The sequence below is a fragment of the Lynx canadensis genome, chromosome B1 (assembly GCF_007474595.2).
Source record: "Lynx canadensis isolate LIC74 chromosome B1, mLynCan4.pri.v2, whole genome shotgun sequence".
NCBI classification, from domain to species: domain Eukaryota; kingdom Metazoa; phylum Chordata; class Mammalia; order Carnivora; family Felidae; genus Lynx; species Lynx canadensis.
In genome coordinates this window covers 175,046,191-175,065,787 of record NC_044306.2, presented here as the reverse complement: position 1 = coordinate 175,065,787, position 19,597 = coordinate 175,046,191, and the positions used below count along the sequence as shown (strand labels likewise).

The 19,597-nt window shown below is 40.0% G+C and overlaps 1 protein-coding gene across 1 annotated transcript in view; it reads left to right on the top strand.

Moving 5' to 3' along the window:
* The window catches only part of NWD2 (NACHT and WD repeat domain containing 2), a 183,249-nt gene that overhangs the window by 61,756 nt on the left and 101,896 nt on the right, over nucleotides 1-19,597 (top strand). Inside the window, exon 2 of the mRNA XM_030314056.1 lies at nucleotides 12,338-12,426. Within this exon, the coding sequence (XP_030169916.1) occupies nucleotides 12,338-12,426 (89 nt within the window). The remainder of the gene's footprint in view (nucleotides 1-12,337; nucleotides 12,427-19,597) is intronic.

The window sequence follows — 19,597 nt, the reverse complement described above, 5'->3', positions numbered from 1 at the left end:
ACATTTATTGAGCATTTATCATACACCAGGTGTGTTTAAGTACTCCCAACACCTCCTAAGGCTGATATTAGTAATGTTGATTGCATGTGACAAGTGAAAAATAAACGGAAACCCAGAAAGATTTAGTAATTTGGCAGAGATCATACAGCTGGTGCATGAAGGAGCTGGAATTCAGACCTAGGAAGTTTGGTTCCAGAACCACACTCAGTCTGTCCACTGTCCTCTCTGATACCAGTCGGTGTACCTTACAGAGCAGGTAATGGGCAAGATTGACTAAGGTGTACCTTTTATTTCATGTTAATGATGGTACTCAAAAAATAGTTGCAAAATGTGCTGGGATTTTGATAGGGATTGTGTAGGATCTGTAGATGATTTTAGAGAATCTCAGGCCAGTATTTGGTAAGGATTGTCATTCTGACAATTTTGAGTCTTCCAACTCTTGAAGATGAAATGTCTATTTAGATCTTTCAGCAAGGTTTTATAGTTTATAAACGTGGTATGTCTTGCATTTCTTTTGTTATATTTATTTTTCAGTGTTTTATTATTTTAATGCTACTGTAAGTGCAGTTTTTATATTTCATTTCTGGATTGGGGTGAGTATAAAAAAATATGATTGATTTCGTATGGAATATCCAGCAACTTTGCTGAACTCGTTTATCAGTTACTGAAATTTTTCCTCTGGATTCCTGACTTTCCATATAGAAGATCTTGTCATTTGAGAATAAAAATGGTTATATTTGCTTATTTCCAATGTTATTGCCTTTCTTTTTTATTATTATTATTTTATTTTTTATTTTTTATTGTTCTTCACTGCACTGACTGGAACCAGTAAAATGCTGAATAGATGTGACAAGGAAGTGTTCCTGATCACAGGTAGAAGCCATTCAGTTTTTACACCATGAAGTATGGTGCTAGCTGTAGAGTTTTGTGCAGATGCCCTTTACCAGAATGAGGAAGATTCCTCTCTGTTCCTGTAGCCAAGTTTTTGTCCTGAATGGGTATTCGATTTTGTCAACTGATTTTTTTTTCTGCATCTGTGGAGTGATCATATGGTCATGTCCTCGTGTAATGTAATGGCATGTTCCATTAATGATTTTCAAATATTAAAACTAACCTCTCCTTCTTGTAACAAACCCCCGTTGGACATGATATATAGGTTGCTGAACTAAGGTTGCTAGTATTTTGAAAAGGATTTTTGCATTTATGTTCGTGAGGGTTATATTAGTCTGTAATTTTTGTTTTGTGTTTTTTTTCTTTCGATATCTTTGGCTTTGGGTTTAGGATAATACAGCAGACTTAAAGAAGGAATTGAAAACTATTTTCCTTCCTCTGTTTTCTGAAAGTGTTTGTGAAGGATTATTTCTTCTTTATTGATATAATTTACCAATTAAACACTCCAGAATGGTGATTTTCTTCATGAGACGATTTTTAAAAGTTCAGTAGTGTCAGTATGCCATATGGTTTCTCCTTCATTCCTATTTTGATCATTTGTCTTTTTTTGTCTTAGTCAACCTAGCCAAAAGTTCATAAATGTTACTGATCTTTTAAAGAACGAGCTTTTGACTTTACTGATTCTCTGGTGGGGAGAGGGGGGTGTTTTGTTTTCCTGATTTCTATTTCATTGATTTTCATGCTTAATTTTTTCCCCTCTTCTTTGCTTTGGGTTGAGTTTGCTCTTCTTTTGCTGGGAAGGTGGACTCTTGAGTTACTGATTTGAGACCTTTCATTTTTGTTATAGGTATTTAAAGATAGAGATTTCTTTCTCACCACTACATTTCATGGCTTTTAACATGTGTTTTTATTCACTTCAAAACATTTGTCTCTCGTTGCACTGATCTTTGGTACATGAGTATTTTAGAAGTGTGTTGTTCAATTTCCAAATATCTGGAGGTTTCCAGGGGTGCCTGTGTGGCTCACTCCATTAAGCATCTGACTCAGTTTTGGCTCAGGTCATGATCTCTAAGATCAAGCCCCACATCAAACCCCATATCAGGCTCAGTGCTGACAGCACAGAGCCTGCTTGAGATTCTCTCTTTCCTCTCTCTCTACCCCTAAACCCCACCTCTCTCTCAGAATAAATAAATAAACTTAAAAAAAAAAAACCTGAGAGTTTCCCAAAAATCTTTGTTATTGATTTTTTATTCTATTATAGATCATATTTGTTACAATTTTAGTACTGTTAAATTTACAAGACTTGTTTGTGGTTTAGCATATGACCTATCAGAGCACTAGAAAAAATGCATTTTGCTGTCTTTTGGGGGGGGATAGTTCTACAAATGTCAATTAGGTCAAGTTTTTTGATAGTGTTGTTGAAATCTTCTGTATCCTTGTTGATTTTCTGTTTTGTAGTTTTATCTGTTATTAAGAATAGACCATAGAAATCATTAGCTGTTGTTGAAATGTCTATTTCTCTTTTTACTTCTGTCAATTTTTGCTTTATATATTTTTCATCTCTGTTTATAATTGTTATATCATGGCTCTTTTTTTTCTCTAGTATTGTTTCTTAAAATCTGTCTTGTCTGATTTTATATGTTCAGTCTGCTTTTGGTTACTGTTTTCATGTTATTTTTTTCTATCCTTCTACTTTCAACTTCTTGGTTTTTTTTTCTTTAAAAAAATTCTTATTTATTTTGAAAGACAGAGAGGAAGTGATCGGGGAGAGGGGCAGAGGGAGAAAGAGAGAGAGAATCTTAAGCAGGCTCCAGGCTAGGCTGGAGCCTGACACAGGGCTTGATCCCATGAATTGTGAGGTCATGATCTGAGCTGAAATCAAGAGTTGGGCATTTAACCAACTGAGCCGCCCAGGTGTCCCTCAACCTATTGGTGTTTTTAAACCTAGTGTGTCACTTGTAGATAGCATACAATCGAATATGGTTTCATTATCCATAGATAATATCCATATCCAGGAGACTGACAGTCTTTTTCCATTTGAGCGTTTATTCTTACTTAAAGTAATCATTGATGTGTTTGGGTTTATTTCTCCTTTTGCTATTTGTTTTCTACATAACTCATGTCATTCTTCTTCATCTGTTCTCACTCTACACTCTTCTTTGTAAAATATTTGAATGTATCTTTTTATTTTTTTTAAATTTACTTATTTTGAGTGAGAGCACATAGGGGAGGGACAGAAAGAGAGGAAGAGAGAGAATCCCAAGCAGCGTCCATGCTGTCCGTGTAGAGCCCAACGCAGGGCTCGGTCTCACAAGCCAGGAGTCATATCCTGAGCCGAAATCAAGAGTTTGATGCTTAACCAACTGAGCTACAGGCGCCCCTTTTAGTGTATCATTTTAATTCCTTTGTTATATTGTTTTTATTTACTTTTTTAATGCTCTAGAGATTATAAAATCTATCTTAACTTATTACACTTTAGGTGAATACTAACTTAATTCTGGTAAAACATACTTTGTGCCACTATAGCTCCATTTTCTCCTCCCTGTTTTCTGTTACTATTGGCATGTGTTATATATATATGTATGTTTGTTAAAACCAAACAGTGCAGTGTTAGTCTTTTTTTTCAAGAAGCATGTAAAAGAGGTAACCAACTAAATAGAAGATATTTGCAAATGACATATCAGATAAAGAGTTTGATTCCAAAATATATAAAGAGCTGTTACAACTCAATACCCAAAAAACAAATAATTCAATTAAAAATGGTCAGAAGACATGAACAGATATTTCTCCAAAGAAGACATCCACATGGCCAACAGACACATGAAAAGATGTTCAACATCACTCATCATCAGGGAAATACAAATCAAAACCACAATAAGATACTACCTCACATCCTTCAGAATGGCTAAAATCAAAAACACAGGAAACAACAAGTGTTGGCAATGACGTGGAGAAAAAGGAATCCTCTTGCACCATTGGTGGGAATGCAAACTGATGCAGACATTCTGGAAAACGGTATGGAAGTTCCTTTAAAAATTAACAGAACTACTTTACAATCCGGTAATTACATCACCGAGTATTTACCCAAAATATACAAAAACACTAATTCAGAGGGATACATGCACTCCTATGTGTATTGCTGCATTTTTTACAATGGCCGAACTATGGAAGCAGCCCAGATGTTCATTGATTGATGAATGGATAAAGGAACTGTGATATATATTCACAATGGAATATTATCCACAAAAAATGAAATCTTGCCATTTGCAACAATATGGATGGAGCTAAAGAATATAATGCTAAGCAAAATAAGTCAGTCAGAGAAAGACATGCACCACATGATCTCACGCATATGTAGAATTTAAGAAACAAAACAAAGGAAAGAGAGACAAACCAAGAAACAGACTCTTAACTATGAAGAACAAACCAATGTTTACCAGGCGGAGATGGATGGGAGGATGGGGGAAATGGGGGATAGGGATTAAAGAGTACACTTACCGTGATTAAAGAAGATAAAATGACAGGCGCCTGGGTGGCTCAGTCCGTTAAGCGGCCGACTTCGGCTCAGGTCATGATCTTGAGGGCCGTGAGTTCGAGCCCCGCGTCGGGCTCTGTGCTGACAGCTCAGACCCTGGAGCTTGCTTCGGATTCTGTGTCTCCCTCTCTCTCTGACCCTCCCACATTCATGCTCTGTTCCTCCCTGCCTCAAAAATAAATAAACATTAAAAACATTTTTTAAAAAGAAGATAAAATGATTAAGAATTTGTAAAAAGTATATAAAGGAATACAGAAAAAAATACATAATTATGTAATTTTTTTTTACACACTTTTCACAGTGCTTTTCATTCTTTGTATGGATTTGTTAACGTCTGATGCCATTTCTTTTCAGTTTGGAGGACTTTATTTTTAATATTTTTAATATTAAATTAATATTTTTAAATTTTTAATGTTTACTTATTTGAGAGAGAGAGAGAGAGTGCAAGCAGGGGAGGGACAGAGAGAGAAACATAGAATCTGAAGCAGGCTCCAGGCTCTGGGCAGTCAGCACAGAGCCTGATACGGGGCTTGAGCTGACAAACTGCATGATCGTGACCTGAGCCGAAGTTGGACACTTAACCGACTGAGCCACTTGGCTGCCCCTCTTTTGTAAATTCTTAATGCAGATCTGCTAGCCGCAGCGTTTCTCAATCTTTTTAAATTTGTTAATGTTCTTATTTCACTTTCTTTTCTCAAGTTTATGGAGGTACAGTTGACAAGTTGTAAATATTTAAGATGTACAACTTGATGTTTTGATACACACTGTGAATTAATCACAATCAAGCCAATTAATATATTCATCACTTCACATAGCCTTTTTGTCCTGTTTTTTTTTTTTTTTTTTTTTTTTTTTTTTGGTGATCATGCTTAGGATCTTGGCAAATTTAAAGCCTAAAATACAGTATTGTTAACTATATTCACATTTCTCTATTTTAGATCTACTTTTTCATCTTGCCTAAATGCAACTTTACACCCTTTGACCAACCCCTTCCCATGTCTCCCTTCAGCCCCTGGCACCGATCATTCTATTCTCTGCTGCTGTGAGTTTGACTATTTTAGATTCTACCTGTAAGTGGAATCATGCAGTAATTTTCTGTGTCTTATTTCATTAACATCATGTCCTCCAGGTCTTTTTTTCTTTATACATAGTTTTATTAGATATGGAACTCTTGGTTGACCTTTTTTCCCCATTATTTGAGTATGTCATTCCATTGCCTTCTGGTTTCCATGCCTTCTCATGAGAAGTCAACCCTTATTGTATTGTTTCCCTTAGTGTGATGAGTCAGTTTTTGCTTGCTGTTTTCAAGATTTGCTCTTTATCTTTGGTTTCAACTGTTTGACTAGGTGTCTAACTGTGGATCTCTTAGTCATTACATATTTGGGTTCTTTCATCTTCATGGATGTGTAGATTAATGTTTTCCATTAAATTTGGGACATTTGCACAATTATTTCTTCAAAATTATTTTCCTCCTTTCTCTTACTCCTGTCCTTCTGGGACTCCCTTTACCTATGTACCACTCCAGCAGCTGCTGCCCACAGGTTTCTGGGAACTTGTTTATTTTTCTTTCTTCCTTAAACACGGTGACCTGAAGTTCTCTGAAAGCTGTTTTGCAGTCTTTGTTCTCTAAATCTCATATAGGAACCACCCACAGCTCATTTCTGTTGACTGCTTTTTTATCCTGAATAGGTGTCACATTTTTCTGTTTCTTTATATATCTCAAGATTTTTTGTTAAAAAGTAGACGTTTTAGGTAATACACTGTAACAAATCTGGATTCTGATTTTTACTTCTGAGTGGTGTTTTTTAATTTGTTGGCATTTTTTGTTTGTTTGTTTAGTTACTTGCCTGGACTAAATCCATGGCACCGGTTCCCCACAGTGCAGGCTGCTGCTGTCTCTGCCCAGTTATTTGATGGTGATGGTGGTGATGATGAAGATATGCCTGACTTCCCAGGGATCACCCACTTTTCTCTGCAGCTTAATGTCTGTCAATGACTTCAAGAGTTTCTTCTCAAATGCCTCAAGCCAGTAGGGCTTCTGTTCTCTGCCAGTTTCTATGGGCTGGGGAACACCTGCAAAGCTTAGCCAGTGTTTAAGTCTATCCTAACTTTTACTTTCCACCCAGTCTTAATGTTTACACTGCCTATGTACACAGGCTCAAAGTCAGCCACAAATACGAGGGTAGCTTTCAGTCTCTCTTGTGTTTGTGGGTAGCCTTCCCATCAGCTAGGAATTTGCAGAGAACTTAACAAGGCCTTCCATGACTGTTTATTTCCTTGGTCTCCTTTTTACATTTGGGTGAAACTATAGGTTGGCTGAGCCACAGAGGTCTCTCTACCTCTGAGACCACTGCTGCTGCCAACAACACGGATGGCCATGGAGTGTTCCCATGCTCCGCTCCAGATCAAGCAAGCGCTCTCTAGCAATGAAGTTGTTGATACTCACAGCTTGACCTTCTCTGACATGGGAAGGGGTGTGGCAGTTAAAGAGGAATGGGACAGTCCCATAGATTCTCACTGTTCTCACCCAGAGTTGAGTAGTTTTTCATTAAAGTTATTTCCCAGTTTGCTTTATGCCTTTGGTCTTTGGTGAATTTACAGAGAATTCAAATGCTTATTTTGACAGTTTTAGTGAATTTTATTGAGGATCTAATAAATTCCCCACTATACCAAACTCTGTCATATGTTTTGTAACATCACCCCACATTCACACACGACTATTAATGCTGCAGACACAGTCAGTTATTACTTGAAAACGATATTGCATTTTGATTTGTGTTAGCTTTGTGGAGACACATTCTTTAGTTGGGATTAATCAATGTTTTCATTGTAGATAGCATCTGTTTGCCCATTCACTTATTGACTGTGTACTGGGGTCTGCTTTAATTTCCACATTGCAGAGGTGAATGAGAAAGTCCTAGCATGTCATGAACTCACAAGTCTATTAGGGGAGACAAATTAAAAATTATAATATAGTATATGATGATACATAGGAGTGAGCACAGTGCTCACTGGGATGAGCTAGACAGAGCATGCCTGCCTCTGAGTAGTAAGAAATCACTAAGTATACTACCTTTTATTGGGCCTAAGAAAGGTCAAAGTCTGCCAGGCAAAGGGGATGCAAGGATAAAGAATTCTGAGCATGGAAAGCAGTATGTATTAAGGACAAGGGTTGGGTTCAAGTAATAGCTGAAAATGTACCCAGGAGGGTACATGGTAGAGAGCAGTAGAACATGGAACTTAGCTAGAAAACACATTTACGTCTACTGAACTTTACAGCCTTTATCTTCTGGGCCACCAGATTCCAGCCAAGACCTGCATTAATCAAACTAGTTATTGCTTTTCTTTTGTCTTGGATTTCTCTCCATCTGTTCTCTGGAGTATAAGACTGCAATGAGGAGGGACAGATAACAGGTCAGTCAAATAGGAGACTTGGGGACCCTTCGGGTTGAGAGATGGTGAGTACAAAACTAGAGAGTGGCCAGATTCAAAAGATGTTTGTGATCAAATTGACAGGATTTGGTGATACATATAAGGGTAAGTGTGGCTGGTTGGGCACAGAGAGCTTAGAGGGTGTAGAGAGGAGCCAACCTCTGGAAGCCATCAGACAAGAAATCAACCCAAACAAAAACAACAGAAGCCAGGTAGGGTGTCCAGAGGAATCACTGGCTGACAGGCCAGGGGAAGAAAGAGAACCCAGGCAAGGGCAGATGTACAGAAATCTGGGAGGCTGGGCTGGAACAACAGTTGTAGCAGAGGGTGTGGGCTGGATCCTAAATGAATTTTCTGAGCTGCGCGGATGGAAGCGACTTAATCAAATGCCCCTGGCCTTACGTTTGGGTGAGGCAGGGACAGTAAGAAGTCCCAGTGCAACATGGTCGTGTTGGCATTTTTACTTATTTCTTTTTAATGTTTATTTTTGAGAGAGAACGAGTTGGGGAGGGGCAGAGAGAGAGGGAGACAGAGAATCCGAGGCAGGCTCCTTGCTGTCACTGCAAAGCCCGGTGCAGGGTCGAACTCACGAGCTGTGAGATCATGACCTGAGCTGAAGTCGGAAGCTCGACCGACTGAGCCACCCAGGGCATGGCCCTTGGCACTTTTATTTTTGATAGAAATTTGGAATTAATCTAAATCCCTCATGAAGTGGGATAAATGGTATTGATTAATAATACTCCCTCAACTAAGGCTTTTCCTGTGGGTAACTCAGACACGGCATTAGAAACGATCATTAACTCTGAGATCATTGAGGAATTATAGAAAACAACTTCTTAAAAACCTAGTAGTGCTGCCCAACTGTTAATGTATCTTTTCAATCTTTTCAAAGCGCTAAGGAGCTGGGCAGATACAAATGGATGCAGTGACTATGTAGAAAGAGTAAATGATGACATACCTTGTGTCTGACCTACACTTTTTAAAGAGGTCTCTTTTTATGTGTGACATTTTGTAACTTAATTTTTCCTGTTTATGACATTCTAATGTTTTTTTAATTGCCAACCATCCGGATTTGCTGTTAGTATGAATTAGGTTTTTTAATATAATTAAGCCAGCTTATCTGCCACCCATTATAACTAATCCATTCTATCTTAATTACTTTTCCATTTCCAGAGCCACTCATCACCTATTAATACAAATATAGGAAAATCTGAGACTTTTTTGTAACATAAGTAATAACACAAAACGTCTGTCAGATATGTGCGTATGTTTTCTTCATACTTTTAGGAAAGGTCAACATGAGTTGGTAAAATGTATTCTGCCAGAAACACAGAAACCAAAAAAGAAACCAGTATTTCAGCCCATTCACTTACCTCATGAAACCAACTTTATAAGCCACATCATTTATTTCCCAGAATTTCCCCTAGTCTTGATTCTGGGTCCATCCAGTGACAAATTGTGATGTAGGAAGCCCTTCTGTTTCCGGAGGTAATTACAAGGAAGCATTGCCTGTCAGTTCATTTTGGTCACTGGTGCATGTGTGGGTTTTTTTTTTTTTCATTCACTCATTTCTTAATCGAGCATAACTCTGATCACTGGCGATGTCGCAGTAAACGAGACAACAGAAGGGTTCTGACTCTTTGAGCTCACTTGCAGTAGGGGAGACAAATAGTAACTGAATAGCAACAGTAAAGTGATGAGTAATGTGCAAAAGACTTGAGAGGTGATGTGACAGAGAGTGGTTCGTAGATGGAGGGCTCAAAGAGGCCTCTCTGAGGAGGTGGCTCTAAAACTGACACTTGAATGACAGGAGATGCCTTGAGATGATCACAGGACTAACCATTACAGGAGGAAGTCACAGCTAGCATGAAGGCCGTGAGTAGGTGTGTAATCCAGTAGTGGTAAGAGATCCCTTTGGGGGAGGGAGAACATTCAAGGTAAGAGGCATGGATGTCATTCCAAGTGCCTTGCAGAGCCCCTGGAGGGCTTTCTGTGATCTGATTGGCATTTGTAAAAGAGGAGTCTGACTCCTCTGTGGAGAATGGTTTGAAGGGGCAAGAATGAGAACAGAGAGGCAGAGTCCAGATGAGAGGTGAGTTCAGCATTCCTTAACCATTCTATGAAGTTAGTCTGTGTGTCATTTTCAAAGATTGTTTCTTTGCACCATTGCATGTTTCCTCTGGTGAGAGTGAACTATAGCATACGGCTCTCTAGATTCAAATCCAGCTTCTCTAACTTAGTGGTCATATGACTCAGGCAAGTCTCATAACTTCTCTGTATTTCAGTTTCCTCTAATAAAAAAATGGAATAATAATTTTACCCATTTCAGAGAGTTGTTGTCAGCGGGACTAAGAAATACTTAGAATAAATAGAAATACTTAATACATGACTACAGTAAGCATTTGGTAAATATTAGAGATTAGAGACTATATTTCTGTCTTATCCTCATAATATGGCACATTCAGATGGCTATACCTAGTAATGAGTTACAATAACATATTACATAATTTCTGCTCCTTCCATCATTTCATAGTTTCTCATGTTATTTTGATACTACATTAGTATACCTTAATAGCCCTTGTTTACTTAATTATGTAATAATATAATCATTATATCATGCATGTTATTTCCAGCTTCCACATCTGGTAGTAGTTGTTTAATTTTAATGTTAATTTTTAAATGTTTGTTTATTTTGGGAGAGAGAGACCACGTGCACATGTGCGCACTAATAGGGGAAGGGCAGAAACAGAGGAGGAGAGAATCCCAAGCAGGCTCTACACTGTCAGTGCAGAGCACAGGACTTGATCCCATAAACCATGAGATCATAATCTGAGCTGAAACCAAGAGTTGGACACTCAACTGACTGAGCCAGCCAGGCACCCCAATATTTGTTTATTTTTAAAGTGACTTTTGTTACTTGTGTTTTAAACATGTATAGCCTTTTAGAGAGATTGGTTGAATATTAATCAGCTTTATTGCAAAGTTAGTGTTTTCAGCCCCTAAAATGGGGTGAAGGGGGATGGGGCTCTGATCCTGAGATGATAAAACCCTGTAAAAGCTTAGCATACTGCCTCCACTAGTGCCTTAACAGCACGTGGGCACTGCTCAAATGTACCACTCAGTCCTCCAGCTTTCCTTTTAAACTGAGGGTCCATGCTGGATCTATGGTTAGAAAAGACTCTGACCATTTGGACCATATGGTGATTTAGAAGCCTTGTATTGAGTTTCTGGTTTCCCTGTAAATACGGGTTTCTGTCACTTTGTCAGCCTCCAGCTGCATTTCAGACTCTTGAGATTGGTTATTTACATCTCAAAATAGTCTTGAGAATAGTAGGAAAGTAGAGTAGGTCAGCACGGCATATGGTTGAATTTGCATGGACAGACGAACTTGAGAATAATAAGGCAAGTCTTTTAAACTGGCTCTTAGTTATAAATGCGGTATGCAAATGTTTTGTAGTTATGGCTGGGATTGAGGTACATTTGGCAAATGGCAATTTTTATGAGATAAGACATTAACCTAATTTTTAAAATCTCTGTTCTCCTCTTTCACTGAAGTTAGTTGGGCAGGGAACAGCCTGTCTTTGCTGTAAGCATTTTACAGCGTCATCATCGATGCAGATAATCACCCAGCACAGGTGGCTTTGGAAAGCCCTTTCTGTGCAAAATACTTGACATTAAATACATACATGTTCTGTGGTTCTTCCGGTTTCAAGCTCTCTGTTTCTTCTTGTATGTTTTTTTTTTTTAATGACGTAAATTGTAACATGATTTTGAAGTTTTTACGTGGTGTGGAACATGTGACACAATTCCCCTCTCTGATAAACAGTCCCTGTGCCCAGGGTGGCAGGCATTACTCTGCTAAACCATTGGCCAGTGGAATCTACCAAGTTTGGATGTTGGCTCCCACAATTTGTCCCTCCTCACTGTTGCGTTGATTGCATGGATGCCGTACTGAATTTTGTAAAAGTCTAATTAGTTCTAAGTACTATAGGCATGATGATAGAGATTGAATTTTTTTGGAAATCAGTAACTAAATTAATGTGTGTGTGCGTGTGTGTGTGATTTTGTAACTTTTACACTTAATGGGGCTAAAACACCTCATAGCCAATAGCCCTATGATTTTTTTCTTCTGTCTCTTCCAAAGACAGCACGTCTGGCTATTTAAGAGATTCATTTGAGGGTCTGCGTGGGCATAAAGGCTCAAATATGAATTCCCAGCCCTGTCACATACACGGAACTGACCAGTGAGACTCCCATCCGTTCCTCAGGCTTCCTGTGCGTGTCTGGAAGAGGGGTCACTACTCCCCGTCCCCTATTAGGAACAGGGCTCCCCAGCTTGTCAGATATCCCATCATTTCACAGTTGGCACCCAATCTGGTTATATTAATGTTAATATTAATTGTAAGTTTACCTTGTTTTTCCAGAAATACATATGTGTGGACATAACTCCCTCTCTATGTGTTTGTTTTTCTACCACAGACACAGGAGCAGAAAGACAGGCACTAAGAGAAAATGTGTATCCTAAATTGAGAGAATTCTGCAGAGAAAACTATGGATTAGAATTTCAGGTAACTCTGACATTAATTTCATTTTTAATAATGTTAGCTAAATAATGTTTGTGTTTATTTATTGTCACAGCTTCGGTGTTACAAACCAAGTTTTAAGCCCCCCCCCCCCAAAATTTTACTTCTTTAAGCATGGGTAAAAAGGAACAGTGGAAAATGGAAATAAAATATTTAGTTATTTTTGATGCTTTGCACTTTTATGCTGTTTCTTGGACCCTGCCTGGTATTGGCTCACCTTTTCCCTGTAACCATGTTTATTTGCCTCTTGGCAATCTCCACTATTTTCAAAAAGGTGAAGGTTGCTGAGCACCTGTCTTAGGCTGTGGTCTCTGGAAAGGTTTTACATCTAAAAATTGGGACCAGCTTTCTCACAGGTGTTTTTTTTTGTTTGTTTGTTTGGTTTTGTTTTGTTTTGAGCAACTGGCCAGTCCTTGCTTTCTATCTTGCCTTTTAGTTGTTGTTCACATTGTAGAATGTCCTTTTTCCTATTTCAGGGATTTGCCATTTACAAAAAAAAAAAAAAAAAAAAATTACATCAACCTTTCAAGAGACAGTAACTCTTCATGTCATTGCTAAAGTTCATGAACACCCTGGCATTTATAGATACCACGGATTTTGCCACCTAATAGAAAAGTATTAGAAAACATTGGGCATATCTTGAATATCCAGAAATTTAAAAAGTAAATGCCTCCTGCAACAGATAATTTTTCAACCTCATTTACAATGGACATCTTACTTCTCCAGTGCTATCTTAACTACATGTTTCCACTGTTAAGTGAGGAATAAAATGTACCAGAGGTTTGTGGTATAAGAGTGCAAAATGCATCTTTGTTAGTGGAAGAAAACTTCACCCTTCATTTATTTCCTCCTGAATATTTTATCTTGGTACACTTAATGATGCTTTCTTATCTGATGGATAAAATAGTTGGTCTCAAAATGACTCCATTCTCTGTGCATACTGTAAGTCAGCAACAGGCCATTATGACACACATATTGAACAGTTACTCATAAGTCACGAATTGCTAGATAAATTGTGAGCCTAAATTAAACCCCTTGTTGTGAATTCAGCACTGCCTTCCCTGGGGAATCTGGTTCTACTGATAACAGGATCTCAACTGCTACAAAAATTCTGATCTGTCAAGATTCCCAAAGACTTAGACACTCCTTGGGGACTCAGTTACTATAGAGAAAAAGATGTGGCCAAGCACGTTAATCCCATATTTGAGTTTGTTTGGATTTGCATTATTTTTTTTTTTTTTTTTTTTTTTTTTTTTTTTTTAGTAGAGGGAGGGAGTTGTTGAGCTACAGACCAGCCTGCATACAACATGGTATTAAGATTAGCTGAGAGGAAAAAGAAGAAAAATATATTTTCTAAATTATAAGTAGTCCCAGGAAAAGAGAAATAAAGCCAAAGGAAAACTGTAGAAGGCAGGGTCCATAGAATAAATTGACAGCAAGGATCATTGAACGAGGCAGGTGCATTGAACGAGTCTTTGAGATGCCAGGAAGCAGTGGAAACCACACTGGGCAAAAAAGAGCTGAAACTGAAGCCCGGCTTTCCACTGTGACTCCTTTAGTCCGGTGTCTGAAACACGGGGGTGGTGACCACTTCTGTGTCTGAGGCTGTGTTTGGAATGAAAGTTTGCTAGTTCGCATTTGCTTCCCACCTTCTGAGCTTAGCAGGAATTCAAATATATAATACCTGAATCTTCTAAAAATATACTTCTTAGTATAGTCTCTTCTAGTAAGTTGTTTATAGATCTCCCTAAGGATATGTTTTCTAGTGAGATGGTTTTCTTCCCTCAAGTGCAACAAAATATGATGCTGGAAGATTCGTGAAAAAAAAAACAAAAAACAAAAACAACTTCTCTATATATTACTCTGGATTTCATCATTGGCTGTGCATTGAACCCAGAAGAAGTGAATTTCCTAGATTTACTTAAATATGCACCGATCTGTTTTATGCTTCCTTGCCTTTGTTTATGCTGTCCTTTCCACCTGCAGTGCTCTGCAGCCTGCTTCCTTCCCTGAATAAGTCCTACTTATTCAGTTATATACATTAAAAAATGTTTAATGTATATTTATTTTTGAGAGAGGGAGACACAGAGTGCGAGTGGGGGAGGGGCAGAGAGAGAGAGGGAGACACAAAATCTGAAGTGAGCGCCAAGCTCTGAGCTGTCAGCACAGAGCCTGATGCGGGTCTCAAACGGTGAGATCAGACCGGAGACAGAGTCGGACACTTAACGGACGGAGCCACCCAGGTGCCCCTAAGTCCTACTCATTCTTAAGACTATGCCTATAGATCTTAAGTCATGCCCCTCTCCTCACCACCGCCCAGTAGCTATGTGTCCTCCCTGTGGTTCCTTGAATACTTCAAGCCTGTTCCCGTTTCAGGGTTTTGCCCTGGCTGTGCTTTCTCTGTAAGAATGTTCACCCCCCTCATCTTCACATGGGAGTTTCCTTATTATTCTCCAGGTCTCCACAAAAATGCCACTTCCTAGAGATACTTCCCTAGCGACCCAGTCTAAAGTAAGCACCTAGGAGACTTCTTTTACGTCACCCTATTTTAGTTATTTGCATAGCATGTCTCAACACTGGATATTTGCCTTTTTTCACATATTGGCTTCCTTATTATCTCTCTCCCCCACTAGATTGTAAGTTTCACAAGAATAAGGACTTCTCTGCCTTCTTGACAGCTCCCCTCCGAGTTCTAGAATAGTGCCTGACACATAGTAAAACTCTGTAGGAATGTGTTGAACAAGTGAAAGCCTTTCTGACCATATGAATGAATGAAGTCTAAGTCCAACATTACTTGCTTAAGGAAGTTTTCTCTGATCCTCTGGCCCCTCCTGGGATATGCCATGTACCCTCCTCTTTGCTCCCCTATAATCCTGGGCATAACTCAACAGTGCATCCAGTTTGTTCAAGAAGTGTTTGTTAACCAATGAACACATGCCAGCCAAGTGCTGGGAACACAAAAACAAACCAATCAGACCCTCTTCTTGTGGAGCTTCCAGTATTGTTGGGGGTGGCAGACAATAAACAATATATCCCAGTGGTTATGGATGCATTTTCTTGAGTAAATGCTTTTAAGAAAAGTAAGACAGGATAAGGGGGTTAGGGAATGCCAGGTAGTCAGAGAAGGACTCCTTAATAAGACCTTTGGACAGAGGTCTGTAGAAAATGAAGGAGCAAGTCTTACAGATGCCTTGGTAGGAGAATTCCAGGCATAGGCAACAAGGAAAAGGGTCTGAGGACCCTTGTGGGAGAGGACATCAGGTTCAGATCATGAGACTTTGTGGGCCAAGATTAAGGACTTTGTACGGTTAAGAAGGGAAAGGAGGATGTTATAGGATTTACATTTAAGAGAGTCATTCAAGGGGCTCCTGGGTGGCTCAGGTGGTTAAGCGTCCATCTTCGGCTTAGTTCATGATCTCACAGTTCATGCGTTCGAGCCCCACGTTGGGCTCTGTGCTGACAGCTCAGAGCCTGGAGCCTGCTTCAAATTCTGTCCCTCCCTCTCTCTCTCTCTGCCCCTCCCCTTCTCATTCTCTGTCTCTCTCTGTTTCTTAAAAATGAGTTAATGTTAAAAAAAAAAAAAAGACGTAAGAGAGTCACTCAGGCTCTGTGAGGAGACTGGAATAGGGGTGCAGGAAAAGGTAGAAGCAGGAGAACAGTGCAAGTTAAGAAATGATCACGGCATGGACTAGAATGAGCGATGGAGAGAATGAGACATCTGGTGAGGTCAAGTTTTCATCACCTGTCTCTAAGGTCTGCAAGTTCTCAGGATTGGAATTGTCTTACTCATCTTATCCCAGTGATAAGTCAGGTGTCTGGCACATAGTAGGCTGTTGAGTTAAATATTTATTAAATTGGTAGAATATACAGTTACATTTTACACAAGGCCTTAAAACTCTCTCTCTCTCTCTCTCTCTCTCTCTCTCTCTCTCTCTCATATATATATGCCTGTTGGTCAGGCTTTTTTTCTCTGTTTCCTTAATTTTTTCATTTAAACTAAGATATTCATTCATTCATTCTTAGTATGCACTAAGAATATATAAATCTGCCCTGCCCAGTGCCCACTGTTACTCTGAACTGGGAGTAAGCCAGGTTAGGGCAGGAACCTCTAGAGGGGGTGCTTGACTCATGGGCACTTAGGACACCTCCATTTTGAAAGTGATTTTCGTGTGAGTCCAGCCACTCAACTTGGTATCATTCCTTAAGAATATCTTCTCTCCTGGGTGGCTCGGTCAGTTAAGCATCCGACTTAGACTCAGGCCAGGATCTCAGTGTTTACGAGTTCAAGCCCTGCCTCGGGGTCTCTGTTGTCAGTACAGAGCCTGCTTCAGATTCTCTGTTCCCCTCTCTCTCTGCCCCTCCCCCACTTGTGTGCATGCTTGTCAAAAATAAAATTAAAAAAAGAAAAAAAAAACTCTGATAGCCAGCTTCTTCAGTGGCATCTAGTATTGATCTCACTTCATCTTATTCCCCAATGTTCATAAACCTGTTCCTTTTCTTTGCCTTTAACATCCAGTACACCCCGGGTGTTTTTAATCCTCAGACCCCCAGTAAGAGTGCTGTCTTCCCCCTAAGCTGGTGCCTCTGAGTGATCCCCATGTCCTCATATCTGGCTCTCTTCCCTCCAGAGTTACATGAAGATAAGTCTCTATTTTTGGAATGTTAATATATGTGAAATGGAAGCCATCCCTCTCCTTTTGTCCAGTTTCTCAATTGCTATTGTTTTCTAGTCTTCAAAACTTCAAGATCTTAGCTTCCAGCACATTCTTCACCTTTTATAACTGCCCCTATTCTTGTTGATTCACCTGCCACAGCATTTCTTAGAAATTCACCTTTTTCTTCCCATTTCACAAGGCTCTGTCTTTATTCAGCCTTCTGTTTCTTAGATGCTGAATGACTATGGCATTTTCCAATTCTCTCCCAGCACTGGACATTTTGTCTTCTGGTCCAGACTGTCCACAGCTGCTCAGATCATCTTCCTTAAACAGTATTTATCAGATTTAATTCATTGTAAGATGTTTCTTTTCACATTTTTACTTCTCAGAAATCAGAATTCATCTTACAAATAGCACATCCTGATGTAATTGGCAGTGCGTTTGTGTTTTTAGTGGAACATACAGTATTGGAGCAGCCTACAACTCCTGATGTTTTGGATTCAGTAGAATACAGTGAATTATGTCATTTATGGAGTGTAGTAGAAACAGCATGAATTTTTCTGTTAGAAAGACTAGGATTCAAATGCTGGGTCTGCAAATTACCAGTTCTGTGAGTCTGAACAAATTGCTTGATTTCTTTGACATTAGTTGACCGTTCTGTAAAATGAACGGGGGGTAGTGTTTGTCTTCCCAGATTGTTTTGCGAAGGCACGAGATGACACGAAGCCCCTGGCACGTGGAAGGCACTCCACCAATGTTCATTTGTTACTGCCTCTCGCCTTTTTAAGTCTCTTCTCCTGATTAAGAACCCAGTGTAATGAAATGATTTACGTGCATTTTCTTTTGCCTTTCTAAGTACAGCAGGAGACTTCTGACCAGAGGCATCTATCTGTCTGAGGGGTGCTCAATGTCTGGTACAGAAGGAATACAAACGGGAAGAATGGTTAGGAAATACTGTGCCGCATACAAGAAAGACCAGAACCTTAAAGGTCAGGCTGTTGGCTTGAGAGAAGATTTTGCTAAATTCGTTTAATCCTTTAGCACATCGACCAGTACTGTAGGACTCTGAGCCTGGAGGTCTAAAGTGTAGAGAAAAGGGCCGAGTTTGTCCATAAGGCAGAACCAGAACCCTCCCCCTGTAGCCTCCTGGAAAGCGATAGAAGGAGAGAGAAAGGCAGAGTCAGCACGTATACGTTTCCTTTCCTTCCTCTGAGTTCTGCTTCAAAGAAGGGGCCATGGGTTAGATAAGTGAAAATGAGTGGGAAAATAGGTAGCACTAAGGGCACCTTGCCTGTGCTCTCTACTTGGGACTCTGGAAAGAGATGGCCAGACAGTAACCACCCTTCCCCGACCCCACCCCAACCCTGCAAACAGACCTGGGCTTGGCCACATCATGGCCGTGGCAGCAAGTGACGATTAGGCTTAACTTTCCCAGGCTGCTCTCAGTTATCGTGTGTCATATATTCTGAGTTAAGAGCCATTGCTAGCCTCCACGACCAGAAGAGGTGGCTGCACAAAAGGCCGCGGTGAAGAAACTGGATGGAGCATGGGCCCATGGCTTGGGGCAGCTCATCCACAGCAGGGGAAGCTGGCCTGGCTTGGCTGGAGAGCAACACGAGGCTCTGACCCAGCTAAGAGGGAAAGACCAGTCCCTGGGTGACATGATGCCAGCAGCCAGTGGGCATCACCTGGGGGCCATGCCCAAGCACTCTCAGGTTTTCCCTTCAGGATATGAGGTTACCTGGATATCATCTTAGGGAAAAGAAGCAGGGGAACAGGGAAGCCATGTCTTTTGAGAAACTCGGCATTTTGATCCAAGAGAGAATAAGCACCTAACAGAGTCCTGGAAAACATCAGTTTACACTAAGGTTTAAATTGGATAAAACTGAAAGTTCACGGTCTCGTGCTAGCCAGAGGGTGGAGACTTGGACAGGAGGCACAAACTGGTCTTAGACAGAATTAAGAAGCTGCACTCTCTGTATCCGAGTTGTAGGTTGAGTGAAATTCCATGTGTCTTACACTACCTTCACCTTGCTAACGATTACCAAGTTGAACAATCGCTTGGTCTCACACTGAAGGTCCATCCGCGGTTGCCCCCACCCACTCTTCCTCCGCCACAGCCCTCCTGCTCTGTCGAGCCCAGCCTCCTGCTCTATGCTGATTTTTTTCCTTGCAGCCGTCTGCCTGCTCACAGATCTCAAAATGTCTTTGCCTCCTGAGTTGCCAGAATACATCATTGGCTTTATAATTGACAGGCTGTGTTGTGATGCCCTTGGTTTTTTCTCCACATTGTCAACTGATGGACTTTTCCATCTCCTGTTAATCAAATGCGTGCTTCTTAAGTGAAATGTATATCCTCTTATGGAATCACAGGTTGTTTCACTCAGGCAAGCACTTCAATTTATCTAGCTCACTTCACATTTCAGTTCTGCCCATCAGTGCCTGGACAGGTCTTACCAACTTGATATTCCATAGAAGTATTATAAGTGTGTGACATCATC